Source organism: Nanorana parkeri, unplaced genomic scaffold (assembly GCF_000935625.1).
Source record: "Nanorana parkeri isolate BGI_ZX_2015 unplaced genomic scaffold, ASM93562v1 scaffold868, whole genome shotgun sequence".
Lineage (NCBI taxonomy): Eukaryota > Metazoa > Chordata > Amphibia > Anura > Dicroglossidae > Nanorana > Nanorana parkeri.
Genome location: NW_017307136.1, coordinates 104807 through 127405, shown reverse-complemented (window position 1 = coordinate 127405; position 22599 = coordinate 104807). Strand labels below are relative to the sequence as shown.

General features: G+C 40.5%; 1 protein-coding gene across 1 annotated transcript in view; it reads right to left on the bottom strand.

The window, feature by feature from the left end:
* Positions 1–6307: 6307 nt before the first annotated feature.
* AMOT (angiomotin) overlaps positions 6308–22599 on the bottom strand; it is a 47183-nt gene continuing 30891 nt past the window's right edge. The window contains exons 7-12 of the mRNA XM_018565637.1: positions 20961–21110; positions 13858–14048; positions 11140–11262; positions 9472–9704; positions 8720–8947; positions 6308–6494 (exon numbers count right to left, since the gene is read on the bottom strand). Of these exons, the coding sequence (XP_018421139.1) occupies positions 6397–6494; positions 8720–8947; positions 9472–9704; positions 11140–11262; positions 13858–14048; positions 20961–21110 (1023 nt within the window). The 3' untranslated portion in view covers positions 6308–6396. The remainder of the gene's footprint in view (positions 6495–8719; positions 8948–9471; positions 9705–11139; positions 11263–13857; positions 14049–20960; positions 21111–22599) is intronic.

Sequence of the window (22599 nt, the reverse complement as noted above, 5' to 3'; positions counted from 1 at the left end):
GGGTGTAGTTATTTTCTAGATAGAAATTCAGGTGCACAAGTGCTCATCACATGAAGTTGTCATAGCAAACTAAATGTAACTATTCCTCCCCAATATACATTTGAAACAAATGTTTAAACATGGCAGAGATCATACCAAAAAAAGGACATTTATTCCAATCCTACACCTCAACTTGTAATTATCATCAGTAATCTTTACCCTAACCATCAACCTAACCCCCCCCCCCCATTTAAATTCTGACCCTGCCCCTATGTTCTTATTCAATAAAGAATACATTTTTTAAAGTGAAACTGTTGCCACAGGTTCTCATTCATAAAAAGACCAGCCCTGTAAAAGAAAAGGCAGTATTCTTTCTTTTCCAGCAGCCAGTGCCTTGAAATGCCGCACATTCACTGCTCTCCAGCCACTGCAGGTATTCAACACTTCTGGGTGTGTAAATACATGCTTCTCCCGCCATACACAGTGGTTTTTACTACTGTGACTACAGGATATATTAACAGTTGGGAGAAACTATTGCATGTGACAGGTTAATAGGCTAATTTACGTGAAGTCAATCATAACAACAAACCAAAATCCATAATATATAGGCCTGACCTTAGCACTCTTTATTGAATTAGGCCCAATATCCCTAAGCACAACATTTTAATAGCCACAATGCCAATAGGGATATTACTTCTTGTGCCAAAACATGCCTATAATTGTCAACCAAACTGTCTGCACTGAATATAATCAATATGTTTCAGTTCACCTCAATTCAACATGTTTTTTTGCTAGCATTACTTGAAACAATGGATTTTGACAAGTACGTGCATTTTGTCAGCACTACAAAATGCAGCAAGTGTGCCAACATACTCCTAATGTTATCAAGCCCTAAGGAGGCTCCATAACTCCTAACAGGTAGAGATGCCCAGGGAATTCTGACACCCAGAGCAAGTGGGTACCAAAAATAAACAGATCCCCATCTAAAATGGTTGACGGTAGTTTCTGGGGTGTTATTACACATTATATTCGCCTCCCTCCACTGACTTGATCCACGTGGAGTCCTTTATGGCATACAGTATTTATGTTTTCTTTCATCGGAAAAAAAAAAGAAATTAATTGCTTTTGAGACCAGGCAGAAAAATGCTCAGTTGGCAAATATGTTTTTGCATCAATTTATTCTAGTGAACCAACTGAATCTCCAAGTCGTAATTATGTCAGCGTAAACAATATCTCCTTTGTTTAAAGCTCAACAGTGAATAGGTTGTATATGAACTTACTAGAGTTCATAAAGTCCTACACTTTACATTTGCTCTGGGTACCAGTTCTATATTTAGATGTCTTTCCTTTTCTTTAACAGAATGGGAGAGAAAGTTCTTTACATAACAAATGACCATACTCGTGATCGTTAGCAACAGTCACTGACAGAATGCAATCAGAACTATTGGAGTGAGTATCCAGGAAGCCAACATTTCCTGCTTTCATTCAAACCTCTCGTTATTCTCATCTTAACGCAAGGTACTGGCAGAAAAAACAGATGAGAGGCCAGCAGCCAAAACACTACGGTAAAAAATGCATTGGCACTATAACAGAAATTTCCTGCTTAAGCCAGTCTTGGCAGCACAAAAAAACACTATACTTCTCATTTTCTAATGAGTCAGCTTCACAATAACAACGGAAGAGACACACAATACGATAGAGAAAAGGCAGGAAAGATGTTTAGATCTTTGTGTAAAAAAAAAAAAGTGAAATATGCCAAAAGCATCCATTATAGTGTAACCAAGAAAAAATATCTTACTGGCAGAAACTACAGGTTTCTCTCAATAAGCCGAATTCTGTGATCCACAGCTAGAAAAAGGCTAATTAAATAACAGAAGCAACAACATTTAGGTGCATTATCTACTGCACAAAGGAATTCATAACTAAATAATGATAAGGAGGAACATATACCAAAATGTTATTACCAAGTTCTACTTGGTAAACCAGAGGAAAAAATTCACTTTAAAACTATACAAATATTTAAATTAATGATTTGGCTGCCACATTGCCCCACAATATTTTGCTCTGCAATATACTGCAGATGACTCAGACAGTCACAGAAAGAAAATATATAACTAATTGTAATGAATAATACAAAAAAAATACAAAATTTGAGAGTAAACACTACAAAGGACTATGCGGCTAATATTTGGCAGTGCAAAGTCATTAACTTGAAATAAAACTTTCTAAGGGGTGACTGTCATTTCTAAGCGTGTAACCCACACAATCAAACAAAATAATAAAAGGTGTTAAAAGTTAGTTACAGTTTTGGTACATTTGCAAGATATGTACATGGTTTCCCATTGTTTCAATGGGTATTTGTTTTGACTAAACTACTAAGTTACATCCTTATGGTTCTAGACAACTATGACTTGCCATGCTTCTGAAAAGAAACGTATTTCCCATGCAGGATGGTAAGGCCAAATCTATAGAATGCAGACAATAGTGTCACTTGGCCAAAGCAACCAGATTCAGATTTCAGCTATCTTTGGCTGGCCAAAGGTTTACAGATTCATCCCCCCCCCCCACTCCCACCCCCCCCCAAAGAAAAATGAAAAAATAATATATTATAAGAAGTGAAAGGATATCTTATTTTTCTCCCCTCTTATTGCTCAAGCACCAGAATGTACCACAATTGTCTACCTAATTCAGCCAACAAGGGGCTGTGGTACATAGAATCTCTTTGTGCAAAAGGGCTCCTGAGTGTCAGAAGCAGCTATTGCATTTTTGTTATTGTCACAATACTTTCTTTTAGTGGCCTGTGTATAGGCACTGCGTCTACCAGTTCAGTTTAGAAAAAAAAACACATATAGTATGATTGCTGGCTATGGGCAATGCAGATACTCTTCTTTACAACACATTTATAAATGACCCTCAAGTGGTCTTTTTTGACACTACAGACAGACCCCACTGAGACACAGAACAAGCTCTAGTTAGCTTTTCTTCATTCATATACTATCAAAGTATTAAAAACACAGAAGTAAAAAAATATGTATACAAAATATTCCTATAGATCCACCGAACCTGCAGTTAAGTATGCATTTTAACAGCATGACTGCTACAAGGTGCGACTGAAAGGAAAATAAGTTTTTCTTTTAAAAAAAATGATATTGCTTGTATGGATGAATAAATATGACACAGCAATACATTATGAGGTCTACTAAGGACTCACTGTTGTAACATCTGAAACTACAGTACAGGGGTTCTTAGCACCTCAATGCTTAAGAACATCTCCATTCAAACCAATGGAAGCAACTTTCAATACAGACCATTTTGTAGTTGCCAATATATTTCTTTTTATAAAAATGCAACATTTCACATTGGCAGCAGTTGAGGTTAGTCAAAATAGTGTGGATGGGGGGGGGATACAAACCATTTTAGCATTCAGGAGACAGTCTGTCCAATTTAGCATCCTCATTTAGGATCCAGGAATCACGTCAACCACAGAATAAGCAGAAAACAAAGTTGGCCTCCAGCTGTAATCTGTTTAGGCTCTTGGTTATCTAGCTCCTGTGATTTGTATAGTCCTGTCATAAAGCCAATATGCCTAGCTGTGTTCACTGGCATCGGCAGATGCGCACAGCAAATTGCATGCAAACACCAGATAGGTAACGCAGCCAATGTCATGACCCCTGCTGGTGATTCTGTAAGATCAGTAAATTAACAAAAGCTTGGAAGGAACACCGATTATGTGTTCAATACATGTAGAATCATATGCAATTAAACATGCAGCACAGTAACTACATATACCTGTTATAACTGTAAACAAATGGAAGAAGAAAGCAAGCTTTGACTACTTTCAGGAGCACTACTCTTTCTCTGCCCCAGTGTTTATATAGCCAGATAGGAAGGCTCCATTTACAGCTCCAGAAGATGGAAGCAGACTAATCCAGCGGCTACGCTTGAAACTACAAGTCCCACCTATTCTTTCTGCCAGATTCTGACTGCAGCTAGGTAACCACAGGTTGTCTGTTTGCTTGAGTTCTCTATGAAGCTCTTGGGCATGTCAGTAGATGGTCATAAGGTAGTCACAAGGTACACCTCAATTCCAACACTTTATTGTCTGGTGATCTAAATGCAGCTGACAACACAAAAGGCATTTGATAACCAAATAACCAGCATTGATTGCATTCTATGCTCCTTCTCTTCAGTTAACAGACTAGATTCACGCTAATTACTTTGGAGCCTTATGATGTATGCTACACATAAAAGGATGTAATAACTGTAGTAAGAGTTTCTTGTAGTTTAGTTTGTATGAAATTTCCCAGTCTATTAATGCTACGGATGCAGTCAAATCACAGCATAACACAGTATATTCATGCAATTTACACTGAGCCGTCACATGCTGCATCATGCTGTGACTGGCTAACAATCCAACACTAAACATGTTGCGTGCAGAAATTTTGTGAGACTTTACCAATGAATCTAGATTAGTAAAAATGTTGCCACATTTTCTTACTATTAGTTCATAGCATCTGACACAAAAAAAAACAGTATGGCGTATAAAGGAGTAACATGTAAAAATACCACAATACTTTGCATTAAAAATGTGAATTCACTAAATTATAACCAACTTCTATATGCTTATATTTGAGACTCTTGCAGTTAGACCTTCATAATTGAGTTCCCAGTAAAGCTCTCTGCCCGATGCAGCTAATACCAGTGCATTTGATGATGCAGGCCATTAAAAAAAAAAAAATACACTATATGGAAAAAAGTATGTGGACACCCTTTCAAATTATTGAGTTCAGGTGTTTCCAGTGAAGGGTATTGTTAAAGATACAGCATAAAGTACAAAGACTGTATGCTGAAGCATTTGCAATATCCCATCTCCTAAGACATTTTAGATAACTGTGAGTTTCCAACCTTGTGGAAACAATTTGAAGAAGGCTCTTTTATGTTCCAGGATGATTATGCCTTTGTGCAAAACGCCAGTTACATAGTTGACCTAATTGGATGAGTTTGGTGTGGAGGAACTTAAGTAGCCTGTACAGAGCCCTGACCTCAACCATAATGAGCACCTTTTGGATGAAATGTAATGCTGATTGTCACCCAGCTCCTCTAACATCAGTACGTAATCTCACAAATGTTTTTTTTTTCAGCTGAATGGGCACAATTTACCACAGACACACTCCAAAATCTTGTGGAAACCTTCCTAGGAGAGTAGAGTCTGTTAAACCTGCAAAGTACTCCATATTGATGTCTATAGTTTAAGAATGGAATGTCCAACAAGCTCATGTAGGTGTGATGGCCAGGTATCCACAAACATTTGCTGTATTGTACATTAAGCCCCCACCCTGTGCATTAGTAATTGCATTAAACACAGTGACTCAATTAAGTATAAATGGTCCTACTTATCGGCCAATCTGGCCAGAGGTGCAGAAGTGTTCACCATTTCTCCCCTCTCTTCCAACCCTGAGGATCCAGTACATGTGCTGACCACACATTGGTCAGGCCATAGAGTACATAGTCTGGCACCCTACCCACTGATTATATATGACGGAGGTACAGTACTGTGTTTAATACACTTGAATGTGAGGCTGGAGGGAAGGTTAAGGTGCACTTTCCTTTAAGGCCAAGGTGGTTAAGCGGTTAAATTAAATGCCCTTTTGTTCCTATGAATTATTAAGCACGTGTTCCTAATCTTGTCCTTGGGTCCCACCAATATGTGTTTTGCAGTTAAACTTGCAATCCTACATCAATTGTTGAATTCTGAACACTGCTCCTAACAGTTATATTGCCATTAATAATTTGAATGGAAACCCCCATACCACAACTGCATGTGTGACTCTGTAACTCCACAGTAGCCATGTAGAGCAAATTACATATTTTTCCTCAAACAGCCACTTTAACTCCTAAACCAGGCGGCTGATGCTGGAAAAAAAAAACGAATTCCACTTTCCAGATAACTGATCCGGCTAGGTCCCCAAACAAGAGGAAGCTGTGTCCTCTTTCTACATATATTCTGCTCATGTTAAAGAAAACCTGTCACCAAGCTGAACAGTTTCAGAAGCTCACCTACAAGTTCAAGGGCAGAGTAATTAAGCCTATTTAATTGATGTATATGCTCCCAGAACTCGTATGTGGGCAAGAAAACTGCTCCTTCTATTAGAGCCTTCTTGGCAGGTGTTTAGCTTTGTGTCAAATTTCTATAAAGCTCTAGAAAGGGATGTCTCTGAGGCTTTTTTTTACCATAAGTTATAAAACACCCTGAAAAAACAAGACCCTTTTATTTCTGTACAAATGGGATACATTGCATTTACATATACAAAATAACAGGGTTTCTTTCATCTCTGCTTAATATCCTAATTCATATAAATAGGCTTGGGGCAGAACTTCCTATAAATACTACAAATGTTAAAAAAATATATGTCTTTCTTATATGAGGTATTCCACCATCTCTCCATCCGAAAGATCTTGGCTCATTGGTGCAACCGGATTTTTCCGATCCAGTGTGCTGGACTGAAAAACTGCATCTGTAGAGAAAACAAACAGGTTTTTAAGTGAATATTTCTCTATAACAAGGAGGTAATTTAGTTATTTTACACCTTTTTACAGAGGTCTACCCACACATATTGTGCAAAAGTCTTATCTGAGCACTAAGTACATATGCTCAGAAAAAAACTTAACATCTAAACAATCATTACAAAGAGACAAGAATTTGTATTTTCTGAAAAATTTACATTTTGTGTGGCTTCTCTTCACACTGCTGTATAGTTATTGTTTTTTTCTAGTAGTCTTGTCGTAAATTATTCCAGGCTTTTTATGGAAATTGCCATAAAGATTTTCTGGACCCTGACTACTTTTTTTTTTCCTACCTGCTCAAATGTTCCTATACAGCTTCAGCTATGTTGAGATGTAACTGTTCTATGTTCAGACTTCCACTATATGTGGGCCTTGAAGCCCAACTCCTGATGCATTGTAGGGACAACCAAAATTGCTTGGAGATCCAGAATACTGATCGGGAGATGGGATTCCTCCGGCGCGCAGTTCCCTGCACTTACAAGGTGTCTAGGACTCTTTCACAGTCTGTCAAACTGGTATGCATTGTGTGGATCTTTCAATAGATCAGAAGGAAGGATTTCTCTAACTCCAAAACTGGACTCCTGAGCCACCAGGCCAGAGATAATCTTGTCTTTGGTGTCAGGTGAATGGGTTTGTCCAGAGACTGAATCAACGTGTCACACAATGACAGGATGCCGAGCTCTTGTGTTCTTAAATGGAACTGGGCAAGCAGGACTGACTCAGTTAAGGCTCCCATCAACCCCAGAACTCTCATGCAGAAGTGAAGAGTTAGGCAACTCCTGGACTGAAGAGTATGGGAGCAGACAGATAGAAGTTTTTCCTGGTGCAGAAAATCTCTGGCTCGAGCTGTGTCTAGGATAAGCCAAGATACTGCAAGCAATAAATTGGCTCCAATGCCGACATCTGAAGGTTCAGAGTCCAAATAAACCTTTTCAAGGTTTGTGTTATCCATGCCACATTATCAGTCAGAACTAAGCCGAGTGCTCCCTCATTAAGAGGCTGTCCAGATATCCCAGAATAGGAATATCCTGGGAATGTAACAACGCTGGAACAGGGGCCAGAACCTAGATAAACAATCGATGCGCAGTGAAAAAACTGAGTGGCAGGGCCACAAACTGGAAGTACTTGGGACTCAAAGCAAAGCAAAGGAATTTTAGATGTGCCGAACAAACGAGCATATGCAAATATGCATCCTTGGTGGCCAAAGAGGCCAAGAAAGTCTACCAAATGGAGAAAAGCTATGACAGCTCTTGTGGATTCCATGCATAATTTCTATAGCTGTACATTGGGACTAGCTCAATCAGCCTGTAGGAAAATTTTGATTAAAAGAAAAAACAAAATATCGAAAACAGGAAAATAAAAAAAACATTGAAAAAAAATAAAACAATTGCTAGCAAATAAATGGTTAATCTTTCTTCAGTAGAGAAAAGATGTCCCTCCTCCTAGGATGCTAGCTCAAAATTGAGGCATGCTGGGAGTGGGAGAGAATGAATGAATGGAATGAATGGAAAAAAAATAGCTTTGGCAAATCAAGACTTTAGTATAGTTAAACTACACTGTCACCAGTTTAATGCAGAGAGAAGGATAACTAGGGAAACTTCTATTCAAAGCTCTCAATTAGCTAGAGAGTAATACAAAATGTATTTCTTGCTTTGCTAGCCTTAAAAGACAACAGAGTGATTCCTGTGGGTAGCATATATTCTAGATGGGGCAAGAATTCCATTATGTGATCTTGATGCATGTCTCTGTGAGTGATAAATATTTTCAAACTAGATAAGCGAGTATTTGAAGTTAGTGAACATATATAAACAACATTATTTGTGCATACTTAAGTAAAGCAGATTTTACATTGGTATTTTCCTTTAGCATTATTGGCAGCTCCATCATAGTCACAATACTTCATTCTGCATGAGTGGATATCTACCTGCCACAACACTATGTACTAACTTTTAGAAAAATAGCCATTTCTAACATGGTGTACAAGTAATGATTGCAGCCGTGCAGGTTATACAATCCATTACCATATACCAAATGTTAACAGTAGTAGAAGACATAGGGCAACTAAAAGAAAAATAAATCCCTGACCGTGAGTTACCTTAGAACAAATGCTCAATATGCTTAATGGAGCTCTGGACAAAATCAGCTATAACTAAGATCACCCACAACTAATACTTACCATTTTTCTCAGAGCTATACATGGGGCTCGGAGTGGCCAGCCTCCCCGGGCCTGGAGATGCACTCACAGAAGAAGGAGTTTTGTTCTGTTCGTTGCTTCGATCTGTTTGTGTGCAGCAGTCTCGGCTACCAGTCTTTGAGTGTCCAGAGGGTTGGGGTGTTGATGGAAGTACAGGTGATGGAGTGGATGAGATGGACTCTGACCGATATTCTGTTGCTAGGAGGACCCCTGAAAATGGAACCCAAATAAGTTAAGTTATTGTTCACCTTTCTCTACAAGAACATAAATTGCAATCAGACGACAACTGCAGTTCAAACTTTAAGAAAATTATTTTATTGTAGAGGATGTCTTGATTACATAAAAGTCCCCTTGTAGCCAGCATCTGGGAATACTGTGTGACTATGCCTCCTTAGCCTAAGAAGCATTTCCTAAAGTGCCAGTCATGTGCCACTAGTGACTCTCATCCTCACTATAGATGGTACAAAGCAAAGTTCATTTTTTCTGTGCAGGACAGCCTTGTAAAAGAGTATACATGTCTAGAAGTGGTTACCATTGAAAGCATCCAGAGAAAATAAGTTGAAGATGGACCTATGTGGGATCCCATACCCATTCCATAACAGCAATGTCCTTATTACACACTGGCTGTATTGAAACACAGCTCTGACCATCTTCAGGTGTGAATGAACTCCTGAACCCAAGCATAAAAAATATGTAATAAAAAAAAATTAGAGACCAATGACATGAAGTCTTACCTAAGCTGCCTTTCCAACTCTTGTCCTCCCTCTTCTCCTCGAGAATTGGTGTACTACTCAGAGCAGAAGAGTGGGAGAGGAGACCTGAACTGGCATTAGAAATAGACATAAGTGACTTGGAAGGACGCATGGAAGATGGCTGATCCAACTTGCTGGCGTCTTTACGAGAACGCTGCTGAAGCACTTTAATCATAGCATCTTTTTCAATAATTTGAGCATGAAGAGTCTTTATCCTAATAAATAGAAAAGAAGATTAAGGAAAATATGCATATTAAATTAAGACTGCTGAAACAAATTCTCATGGTTTCCACTCTAATGGATACATGATGCTATGTGCCAAAATGGATAATCCACATTTATTGCATTTGTTTCTGATGTACATTATGGTAATCTTTTCATTTAACCAAGCATTTAACTCTATGCATCATCAAACATGTCAAAGAAACACTCTTCTTGATAACTATTAACGGTTGCTGCTTCTCATACTAAATGAAGGGGATTATGTGTTTAAAATGTTAGAGCCACAGAGATGTGATAGAGAGAAATGCCCAAACTACAAAATCTCAGACTCAGGATTAGATGTTCCCTCAACACCATGTTCTTTATGGTTAGACTATTTTACGCAATTGGGTAAACTGTTCTGTTCAAACAAAGCCAAAATAAGTATGAAAAGCTGAGGACAGGAAGCTAAATTGTGAAGTTTGACAAAAATCTACATTTATTATTTACCATATTATTTAGACCAGAATTCATAAACCTTACATTTCCCCACATAGACAAATACTAGAAACTAATATTTGTTCCAAAAGTCTCATTCAAGCCAGTATTAGACATTCCATAAACCATGAGACCAAGTCACAAGGGGATGGAGAGGACACACTGTACACGTCACAAAAGATTTAAGCAGCAGACTGCTTTCCATCTACTGATTCAGTTCCAATTTCACAGTGCAGGATGTAATTCACAGCATGTTATAGTGTTACAAGGAAGATTTTTCCAGATCTGCAACAGTATGCTACTAAAAGTTATGGCAATGTTAACCCTACATTAAAAGGTGACCCAAGTCTAGTTAAACATTGGCTGTTTACTAGACACCTGTCCAATCAAAACTTACCTCCCTTCCATATCTACACATCGTCTATTGGCCAGAAGTATGTCTTCTTCTTCCTTTTGGATCCTGGCCTCTAGCGTGATGTCAAAGCTTGAACTCGGAGAATGACTTATAGAGGAGGTGTCCCTGAAAACAGGTATAAAGTAGTGATTTAGAAAACATATTGAAGGTAGAACAGTGATACCTTAAAATCCGGAGCAACACATATATAAAATGCAGGCGTGTAATTAAACATTTTTTGTCCACATGAAAAATGTAAACCAGCATCCCGTCAACTACTCTTTGTTAGTCATACAAAATATAACAATTTCCTAAGCATGAAAGCCATTTCTGATCTTTGACCAAGCAATCGTTAACTGGGGTCTGCACTGAGCTTCCTGCTTCTGCTAACAATGTTGCAAAGCATTGTTAACTTTATACCACAAAGATTAAAAAATATCTTTATAACTAATTTTTTTTTTTCCGCACACACACACACACACACACACACACACACACCCACCCTCACACCCGGGGGCAAAATCTGTTTACTAGACACCTGTCCAATCAAAACTTACCTCCCTTCCATATCTACACATCGTCTATTGGCCAGAAGTATGTCTTCTTCTTCCTTTTGGATCCTGGCCTCTAGCGTGATGTCAAAGCTTGAACTCGGAGAATGACTTATAGAGGAGGTGTCCCTGAAAACAGGTATAAAGTAGTGATTTAGAAAACATATTGAAGGTAGAACAGTGATACCTTAAAATCCGGAGCAACACATATATAAAATGCAGGCGTGTAATTAAACATTTTTTGTCCACATGAAAAATGTAAACCAGCATCCCGTCAACTACTCTTTGTTAGTCATACAAAATATAACAATTTCCTAAGCATGAAAGCCATTTCTGATCTTTGACCAAGCAATCGTTAACTGGGGTCTGCACTGAGCTTCCTGCTTCTGCTAACAATGTTGCAAAGCATTGTTAACTTTATACCACAAAGATTAAAAAATATCTTTATAACTAATTTTTTTTTTTCCGCACACACACACACACACACACACACACACACACACACACTCACACCGTGGGACTAATATAGTAATTTCAGATTTGAGGTTTAAAGCTCTGCCAAAATAGCTAATCCCTCCACATGTGGTGGGGACAATTCACATATAGATCTACTTGGCATGCAAGTAGTTAAGCCCTGTGCTTACACAAGCCAGCTCAATATCCAGATATGCAGTTTTACAACTTTTAGCTCTTCAAACCTCATGTCCCTGAAATAACTAGTAAATTCCAACACACAGCCTGAGAAGAGCACACCAGGAGGAGATAAGATAAGGGGAGAATGTGCAGCACACTGCAGAACCATCATTATGTTCTTGGCCAGTTTCTCACTCCATCAGCAGTATAGAAACTTTGGGCTGCCAGCTAAAGTATGTGTATCCTGCTAAATATGACAAAGCAGTGGGCCCTAGAACTAACTCAACTATGCTCAAAAACGTGATTTCACCGATGCAGATTGTAATACAGGTGAAACTCGAATAATTAGAATATTGTGCAAAAGTAATTGCAGTAAGTGCTGCAAAAGGGGCCCAAACCAAGTACTGAGTACATATGCATGCTTGTACTTTTCAGAGGTCCGATATTGTTCTACGTACAATCCTTGTTTTATTGATTGCATGTAATAATCTACTTTTTTGAGGTTGTGGATTTGGGGTTCTTGGGGTTTTCATGAGCTATAAGCCATAATCATCACAATTATGACAAATCACGGCTTGAATTATCTTGCTTTGCATGTAATGAGTCTATCTCATATATTAGTTTCCCCTTTTAAGTTGCATTAGTGAAATAAATGAACTTTCCACGATATTCTAATTATTCGAGTTTCACCTGTATATGTTTCCCAGTGGCCTTGAAGAATAATGCCAGATATAATTCACACGCTGCACAGATCAGCAATGTAGACCACTTTGTGAGATACAATTGTGTGTGAATTGTGTTCACTGAAGTAACTGCAGCACATATTACAACAACTGGGTAGGCTCATTTTACCGATTATTGTGCCACCCATGGCACTGATACTTACATCTGGTGTTACAGAGAGGAAGCTAAAACCCAAATTTACTAGTACCCCACTTGTGATCATAAACATTTCTAGACACCAAACCTGCAAAAATGATGGTCTATGTGTTTCCATCACTGATCAAAGAACATTTGCCGTAACTGCCATACCACACGATGTCAGTCTATTGGAGTTAATAACCTATTTCCTGGTGTAGTTTGGTGTCTAGATTGGTGTAGTAATGACTAAGCATGACAGGACATCACTGCACCTGGTTGCTAAACTATTAAAATGCATCCAAAAATGTTGTTAATGACAGAAGAAAAACAAGACTTTCCAATGCGAACACATAGCTTGTGGACGGAGTGATTTTCAGCAACCAGATGTACTGCAGAAACAGAGAACTGCTTTGTGCCTGGAAATTTTATAGCAGAAAATATTTTTTAAATTGAATAGTGCTTAGATTGTAATTTCTTTGCTCGTTGAGGCAAGACAGAATAATGCATAACTGGATATATTTTCTGCGTATTAAAGTGGACTGATCACTAGAAATCACAATTCAAGTGAACCTGCATATTAAAGTGGACTGATCACTAGAAATCACAATTCAAGTGGACCTGCATATTAAAGTGGACTGATCACTAGAAAACCACAATTCAAGTGAATCTACGTATTAAAGTGGACTGATCACTAGAAAACCACAATTCAAGTGAATCTACGTATTAAAGTGGACTGATCACTAGAAAACCACAATTCAAGTGAATCTACGTATTAAAGTGGACTGATCATTAGAAATCACAATTCAAGTGAATCCATAAGGCGCATTAAAATAACTAAATCCCATTATTATTTTTAAATATAAATAAGTCTCTTTATTGCTATTAAAAAAAAGGCTGCTTCTAAGCTTGCTCATGTGACCAAAAACCTAGGCAAGAATTATGTGTTCTTTGACTATCAGGAGCACTGTGGATATTTCACATCATTAAAGACTGCACAAAGTCTGTTTACAATTAGACAGACCCTGCCTGGCTGACTTGCAGTGAGGTGTGGATTAACAAGGCACAATCACGGTGAAGTCAAACCGAGCAGAAAGCAGAGTCTGCATATGTAATTAGCAAATATGGCTGCCTCCATGTAGATATATTACAGCAATTATAATAATTTATAGTAATACATGTTAATACGAACATAGCAAATCACTGCAAGCACATCAAAAGTCAGATATTCACCTCTGAGCTGCCACAGTAGCAGCAGCATCCAGTGCAAACTGCCTCATGACACTTTCTTCCAAGTATTTTTGTTCCCACTTGGTCATGTCTGCTTCCAGGGCCAGAACTCGCTCTTCTTTCTCTCGGAGCAGCTCCATAAGTGCTGCAGCATTGTACTCTGAAATGTTGGTGGACTGAGAATTCCCCTGGCGCTGCGATAACAGAAATCAATAAATCCAAGTTTCAAATTGCACTAAAAGAAAACAATCAGTTTACATTGCAATTCAATAATACAATCTTCAATAAAAGGGTAAAGCATTGTTGAATTTGAATGTTAAAAAAACGCGCGTTTCCGAGGGCTACTTGGCTGTATCCCAATGGAAACGCGCGACCAAAACGCCCCAAAGAAGTACATGTACTTCTTTGGGCATAGGCCGTTTTGTAGAGCGTTCAGACGGGCAGAAATACGGAAAGGTGTGAACCATACCCATAGAAAACAATGGGATTTTCATGTTTGTACGTTTTGTAGAGCGTTCATAGAGCGTTGAACGCGCGACAAAATGTAAAGGTGTGAACAGGGCCTGAGGTTTCAGCTTGTCAATAAGGGCCTAAAAGAAGTGCATCAGATCCAGGGTTACCTCTGCTCAAGTGTAACTACAACTGTACACTGTGGAAACAATAAGCTCTAAAGAACTATGACCGAAACAATTAGGCCCTGTTCACATGATTTTCAGGTCCTGAGCAGGTCCGGATCAGCAGACGCAGTGCTATGTGTTTTGTCGCGTTTTGGATGCGCTCCAGTTTTTTTTTTTTTTTTTTTGCTGTAGTGGGGCTGTCAGTATGTTAGCTGCAGTGCAGTGCGTTTTTGCCGCGTTTTGCGTTTCCTGACCATTTCCTGACCGTACAAAATGTGACATGCAGTATTTTTTCTGCCGTTACCTGAACGGACTGCGCACGTGAGAACTGTAGGCCATAAAACACATAGGGATACATTGGGATGCATTTTTAGTGCAGGAGCGTACGGATCAGGTCAGCACAGAAAACAGACGTCGTGGCTCCGACTGTCTGGTGGTAAATAGATTGTAATACATAAGTAGTGTAAATATCTGCATAACCTACTGTGAAAAATATTACCATAGGTGCATGGTCATCATGGGGCCTAAATTGCTGTATGTTATGATTGTCTAGTATTAGTGGAAAGGATAAGGACAGCCATTGGTTGTTCATAAATTCACTGTTCCAATCTTTAATACCATGGAAAAATATAATTTCAGGAAGTAATGGTGACCAAATCCCATGATTATGGACACTTCCACATCACAAGTGATCCAAGTTCTCTTCACTAACTGCTGCTTTGCACTTTCGCATTTCAAAAGGTTTTAATTTTTTTGCATTTTTATGTTTTCTTGAATAAGCGTTTCTAGGGACAGATGATACCATCTATAGTATATTGCATATAATGCACATTTTTATGCATTTTCATTCAGATCTTTTTTTCAAATGCTGCCAAAGTGCTTTTTGCTGGACTTTTATTACACATTTTATTGTACACAAAGTGCACATTGCTTGACAATGCAATGATGCAAACAGAAATATTGACCATAATAGCACACATTTAATCAATTTCACATGCATTTATCTTCACCAAAAATACTGAATTGTGATGGAGGCAAAAGAACCAACCTTGGTACACCAGCCACTGTCTACCCCTTTCAAGCCAATAGTTAATGAGCAGCAACATAAAAATATGCACTTGCTGAAGTTTTGCTGGTTTGATTGCCACCTTACCCGTAAGACCATTCTGCTAGTGACTACAGGAATTGTTAGAGAAAAATTAGTTTTTTTTCAATTTATGTAAACTGCAGTGACTATGCAGCTGCATTCATTACCTAGCCAAAAAATTACCAACATAATGAGGCTGATTTACTAAAGGATCTGAGAATGTTCACAGAATAAATTGTGTGAATATTCACTTCAATTATCCAATCATGTGTAGATAAAATAGGTAAGCAGGGATTTTCTTTTTACATCATTGGATAATTGAAGTGAATCTTCACATTTTATTGTCCACAATCTTTTGGTAAATCAGCCGCGGTATGTTTAACAATAGTTTACAATACCTCAAGAAAATCACATGAAGAGCTCATATAGTTAAAGTGTATTTCCAGTTTTGCAGCCATTTTGGAATAACGCCTACTTTATATGCGTTACATCGTGTTCTCATTCACATCACATAAGCTAAAGAATTATTTTTTTTTTCAAAAATTGCTTCCTGCCGTTTTAATTGCCTTTTACCTGTTAAAACGTTATTGGCTTCTCTTGTTAGGAGGGGCTGTGAGGGGTGTTTGTTAACCCTGTCTGTAATGTGCTGGCTTAATTCATTATAATTTGTAAAGTAGATTTGAACACTGCCTGTCCTAACAAAGGGTTAAAAGGACTGCAACTCTGGCTTCTGCATTGTATGTTAATAAGAGAAACACATTACACACATGTGTCTCCTCAGTCTTTCTATAGGGACAGAACCTGTGAAAAATTTGAATTCAGCCAATTTGCCTGCTGCAAAAGGGGGCCTTACAAGCTTGTGTATTCAGGTATAATGCACACCAAGATGCCACCAATTTTTCTTCTATATTAAAGGAGAACTATGGGGTCATGGCTTTTCCCCATAGTTCTCCTTTGGGTAACAGGAGGACACAAACTATCGTCCTCCCTTCACCCTAAGCTCAGTATACCGCGAGCTACAGCTCGCGGTGTACTGAGACGCCGGAGCGGATCCCAACATCGATGTCGAGATCCGCCCAGCTGCGTGAGTGACAGCTGGCTCTGCCTATCTAGAGGCAGAGCCAGCTGTACCCGCCCCCTCCCCCGTCCGTTCCGCCAGTCAGCGCTGGCGGATCGGAGCGGGGAGGGGAGAATCCATCCCCTCCCCTGTCACGGCAGAGAGACGTGACAGGATCGAGAAGTGAGCGAACGCCGGCATGTGTTCGCCCACCTCCCGATCTACTGAGCCGACCTGTGACAGTCTCATTGTCACAGGTTGGCTAGAACTATGAGGTGAGTGAAAAGCACTCACCTCATAGTTCTCCTTAAAATAAGAGCCATTATAATACAAATTAAAATATTTACAGCTAGGGCACTTGACTTTTGCTTTAGACTGACCCCAGAACTAACACTTAACCACAAAGCAAATCCTAACCATAAATCTTAAAGTACAAGTTCCCCATTTTTCAAAAATCCATCCAGCCCCATTCTCTTAATACATTCAGTTGTGCCAATCCCTGCAGGTATGTACTTGCCCCCTCTAGTGGCTGTGGCCTCCCACACGGTCTGCCCAGCCATAAAAATATATATATAGTTGGGCTGCCTGTGCACTAACATCCCATAGATTTAAATGGGACATACCCGTACTGCAGCAGCAATGTCCTATTAAAAGGATGCTAGTTTGCAGACACCGACAGCCCAAAACTTAATTTTTACTAGCCAGAATGCAGACAGCAGGAGGAGGTAAGCATGACCTGAGGGTTGTGTGTGTGTGTGTGTGTGTGTGTAATACTGGTATGGGTATGTCCCATTAAAATCTATTTGAAGGGCTAAGCAGGAGAACGTGGGGGCTTTTAAAAAAAAATGCATTACAGTCACTTAACTATTAACAAAAATGTATCTTATTTGTGTATCACTCAGCTGTAGATCCTCAAATCATCTCTGAATTTGTGCTGACACTGTCCTTCCTTCACTTGAGCGCAGTGTATTTTTGTGTTTATATAGTTCATTTGTGTGTATCACATGCAGCTGGGTGTAGGCAAATAACAATAGCACAGGTCCGTTAGATCTAATTGGATGCATTTGTTCCCCATGGTCCCTATGTGTGTTTTAAAGTAGCCACCGCTTCAAGCTCCCTCCAGTGATAGACTATAACGTCCATACAAATTAGATAACTAAAGATGAGATTGCACCATAAGACATGCCAAAAGTCCAGCTGATTGCACCTCATCTGATAACAATTTTGCAGAGCATATAAAAAAAAAGGGATGAACAAAACCAACAACACAAAACAGATGTTGCTTATATATAATCGGCATTTTTTTAATAAAGGTTAATCGCAATATATGGTTCAATAGATTGCAGCAAGAGGTTAAGAGTATAAAGTATTGGATAGCAGAACAATGAAGCATTGATATAGAGACAAGTCTCAGTTCATTAAAATTCCCTCTCCACATGTGAGCAAGACACAATATACAGTGTACACCACTGACAAGTCCAGACCCTGAAGCAACAGCTCAAGGGGAACTTGATAAAGTTTTCTTCTGGATACAAGTCACAAACAAGGCAATTGTTTTGCTGGCTTTCCACAGGAGTTGCTGACCACACTTCACCTACTCTAGACTCTTTTTTTTTTCAAAACTCTTGGAAGGCTGGGGGTTTGTAATGACCTGACTGTGCAAATACTTCCTGAGCAATGTGCACACACAGCACTTTGCTTGGGTCAAAGAAAGGGCTAAATTTGTAGTGGCTATTTCTGGGGCGTCTGCCGGGCGGCCAATGTATATTTAATGCATGTGTGTGCATATATTATGGTAATAGGTTCATACAAAGGGGACCATTTATGGAAACAGAAGCAAAGGACACTGCATAAAAAGCGTCCTCTCAGCAAAATGCCGTCTCTTTAAAGTTATATGGTGAGTTTCGTCTGGCATGGGAAAAGTGTATTATAGGCAAAGACGTATTTAACAAGCTGCGCTAAGCCTCATTCCTGATGGCATCACACCCTATTTAGCTGGAGGGCTAAACTGGTTCAGTAGCCTACATTTATAAATCCTCACTAATGAAAATGTGAGGTCTTCAAAGCTTTACTTTCAGACTTCATAAATGTCATTCAGAATATTCATATGTTTGTAGAAATGAATACATGGTAGGTTTTTTTGTTGTTTTTTTAAATAATTGTATTAAACAAGAGAAGATAATAAATCAGTGAGCAGCTAATGCTGTTTAAGGCATATCTAAAGCCAACATTTTTTAAAGCCAACATTTTTTCCCCCATTTTAGATGTGCTGTCAGTTTTCTTTGCCCTCTTTCTCTCATTAGGGAGATTTTTCTTCACTTTCTTTACTGAAGACTCGACCGGAAGTTAAATCCCCTCTTAGTGTTCATGGGAACATGTATCCCCACTGGAAGATTTCCCCTCTATTCCCGTTCTGCTGGCAAGTCAAATTTTGGACTTACCCCCACTTTTATTCCCGATGATATTAGTGATCAGGACAATTAAAGAGAGTGAATCTCCTTAACAAGGACACAGACAGTAATACAAACCTGGACTTGTGTCTCTTTTCAACCTGACTAACTATGATAGTGGTTCTAACCCCTAACCAATCCAAATCTAAAAAAAATGACTACATTTTACTTTATTTTACTAAAAGCAGCTGTACTAAATATTATAAAATTCAGATTAAATCTCTCACAGGGCTTCTAAATGGGACTGTAGTCTCTTGCCACATGATGCAGTGTGTAGATTCTCTAGAGCAGTGGTTCTCAACCTTTCTAGGGCCGGGACCCCTTGGTAACATTTGCCAAGTTGTGGTGACCCCCAACGGTAACATTTAGGGTTGACGCGGCTGCTGCAGCGACACCTGGCGGCGTGGCGGGAGAACTGGCACTGCTGTGCTAGGAGAGGGCTAAGGAGGACTCTCACCTAGCACAGCAGAAATCACACAGCGACCCACAGATTGAGAACCACTGTTGTAACAGCTAAAATGGCAAACCATATAACACAAGGCGAGGGTGTCAGCTTTTATTATTAATAATAATGATGATAATCACTAGATGGGGACCTGATGGAGAACTTCAGGTCCCCCTCTGCTAATTGACAGCAGCAGTGGGCGGGTGCAATAGCTAGTTTGGTATTGCAAAGTGAAATAGCCAATAGGAATGTAGCTATGCATTCCAATGCTGATTTATTAAATTTTTTCTGACTTACGGCGGCCGGGGCTCCAATGTCAGAAATAAAAAAATTAAAAAACGTTTGCAGCGAAAGGTTTACTCTGCTCGATCGGGCAGATTAAAACTTTCCAGGAGAAAGTGTTTCTCTCCCGGGCGGCCGGGAGCCACTATCTAATAGCGGGAGACTCCCGGCGACCCCTGGCAAATTGTCATTCGACCCCCAAAGGGGTCCCGACCCACAGGTTGAGAACCACTGCTCTAGAGGGTGACAATTAACTCTGTCAACCAATCAGATTACAAGGATAATGGATATAGCAACCATGGGGATTTGGCTAGAAGGGTAGCCAAGTATACAAGGAGACTATAAAGGCTATAAAACTGGTTATACATAGGACAGATCCGTCACCAGGTAGACTGACCGTGGAAGCTCTGCCCATCCTTATTCTAAATGTATATTGCAGGGATTTGCCACTTTCCCTCTCAATGGGCATTCTGACATGGTTAAGGGAAGGACTGTGCCCTTTCTACAGAGAAGATAAAATGTTAACTGACAACATGCTGGACAATCTCTGCATGCATAAAGAGGGACCTCCATTGCCCAAACTATTTATTTTTTTCATTTAAGAATTAACACATACACTGCTAGAAGTTTGCAAGCAATGCTGGAACCTGTTGCATTATTTCTGGCTTAGGTACGGTGCATAACCAGCTGAAAGAGAACCTGAATGGGCAAAATGACTAGTTAGTTTCATGGAGCACCTTACCCCCACCGATTGCCCTAGATATAGGGGGCGTGTAACCTTATTCTCTTCCTGCCAGGATGCAGTGCTCTAGCTTGAGCATCCGATCTCAAGGCCTGCACAATGTCATGTTGTAGTGGGGGGTGAAAGATCATTACCCTGTGTTGGTTCTGACCCTGACTAACAGGGATTATACTCAGTCCCCCAAAAGCGGGGATCCCAAGCAACGTAAATATCAGTGGCCCGAAGTGGCAGATTCATCTTCCCAGCTTTTTGACCCTCAAAGCAGAAATCAACTACCTAAATAGTCTTTTTTTTTTCTATAGACAGACCAGTTTTTTTTCTAGTTTATGTGTGAATCAGCTAGATTTGCTCAATCATCAACATCTTGATTTATGTGTTAACTTCCTTGCTAAGTGTTCCCTCTAAGGTGAGGAGTACCAGGTTTACCTGCTGCATCCGTAGAGATTCCAGTTCCCGTTCAAGCCTGGTGCGCAGTCTATGTTCCAGTTGTTCTCTTTTCTCACAAGCTGCCTGGAGCTGGGCCAAAGCCTGCTGCATCTTCTCTACTTTATCCACATAGACCTGCTTCTTTTTTAACTGCAAGAGAAAAGAAAACATGTAACTAACTCTACAAATAACACCTGACTGCCAATGTCAAGACAATCAAATTCCAAACAATCAGATACTCAATATTTGGCCAACAGATGAACTCTGGGATGACAATATTACACACATTGTGTGCAGGTTCACAAAAACAAAAAATAATGTACCATGCTTGTATATCTTATTAGTTATGCATTCCCCTAGTTTCAAAACCACATAAACTTGTAGATAACTGTATATTAAAAAAGTCATATTATGGACTTCCTGGCAAGGCTTCATTATGTTATCGACTCCTCGGATAATATTCCAAGCACAGGTCCCCATCATTTAGGAGACCTGCCCATGCCTGTGTCTAAGGGAGGTAAGGCAGTGTAATACCAGTTTGGTTGCATTTTCAACTGCTGAGAGTCAATTTCTTTAACCCTTCTATGTCTGCTGGCAGCAGCAATGAAAATGTGTCCTTTATTTTTCTTATTCACAACAGCAGAGATACACAGAGTGAGAGTGGGAGAAGAGCACGCACGCCAGGGAGCCAGAGCGGGCACGCCAGGGAGAGAGAGCCGGCACGCCAGGGAGAGAGAGAGAGAGATCACAGCAGAGAGAGAGAGAGCACACACCAGGGAGAGAGAGAGCACACACCAGGGAGAGAGAGAGAGAGAGAGAGAGAGCGCGCACGCCAGGGGGAAAGAGAGAATGCACGCCAGAGAGGGAGAGAGCGCAGGCCAGGGAGAGAGAGAGAGAGCGCACGCCAGGGGGAGAGAAATAGCACACGCCAGGGAGAGAGCGCGCACGCCAGGGAGAGAGAGCGCACGCCAAGGAGAGAGAGCGCACGCCAGGGAGAGAGGGCGCACGCCAGAGAGAGAGCGCACGCCAAGGAGAGAGCGCACGCCAAGGAGAGAGCGCACGCCAGGGAGAGAGCGCACGCCAGGGGGAGAGAGAGAGCGCACGCCAGGGAGAGAGCGCGCACGCCAGGGAGAGAGAGCGCACGCCAGGGAGAGAGAGCGCACGCCAGGGAGAGAGGGCGCACGCCAGAGAGAGAGCGCACGCCAGGGAGAGAGCGCACGCCAGGGAGAGAGCGCACGCCAGGGAGAGAGCGCACGCCAGGGAGAGAGAGAGCGCACGCCAGGGAGAGAGAGAGTGCACGCCAGGGAGAGAGAGAGAGCGTGCACGCCAGGGAGAGAGAGAGAGCGTGCACGCCAGGGAGAGAGAGCACACGCGCATACTCCAGGGGGAGAGCGCATGCCAGAGAGAGCGCGCACGCCAGGGAGAGAGGGAGAGTGTGACAAGGAGAGCAAGAGAGAGCGCACGCCAGGGAGAGAGAGCACACACGCCAGGGAGAGAGAGAGTGTGCCAGAGAAAGTGTGCCAAGGAGAGCAAGAGAGCGCGCACGCCAGGGAGAGAGAGCACACACGCCAGGGAGAGAGAGTGTGCCAGAGAAAGTGTGCCAAGGAGAGCAAGAGAGCGCCAGAAAGAGCGGGATAGT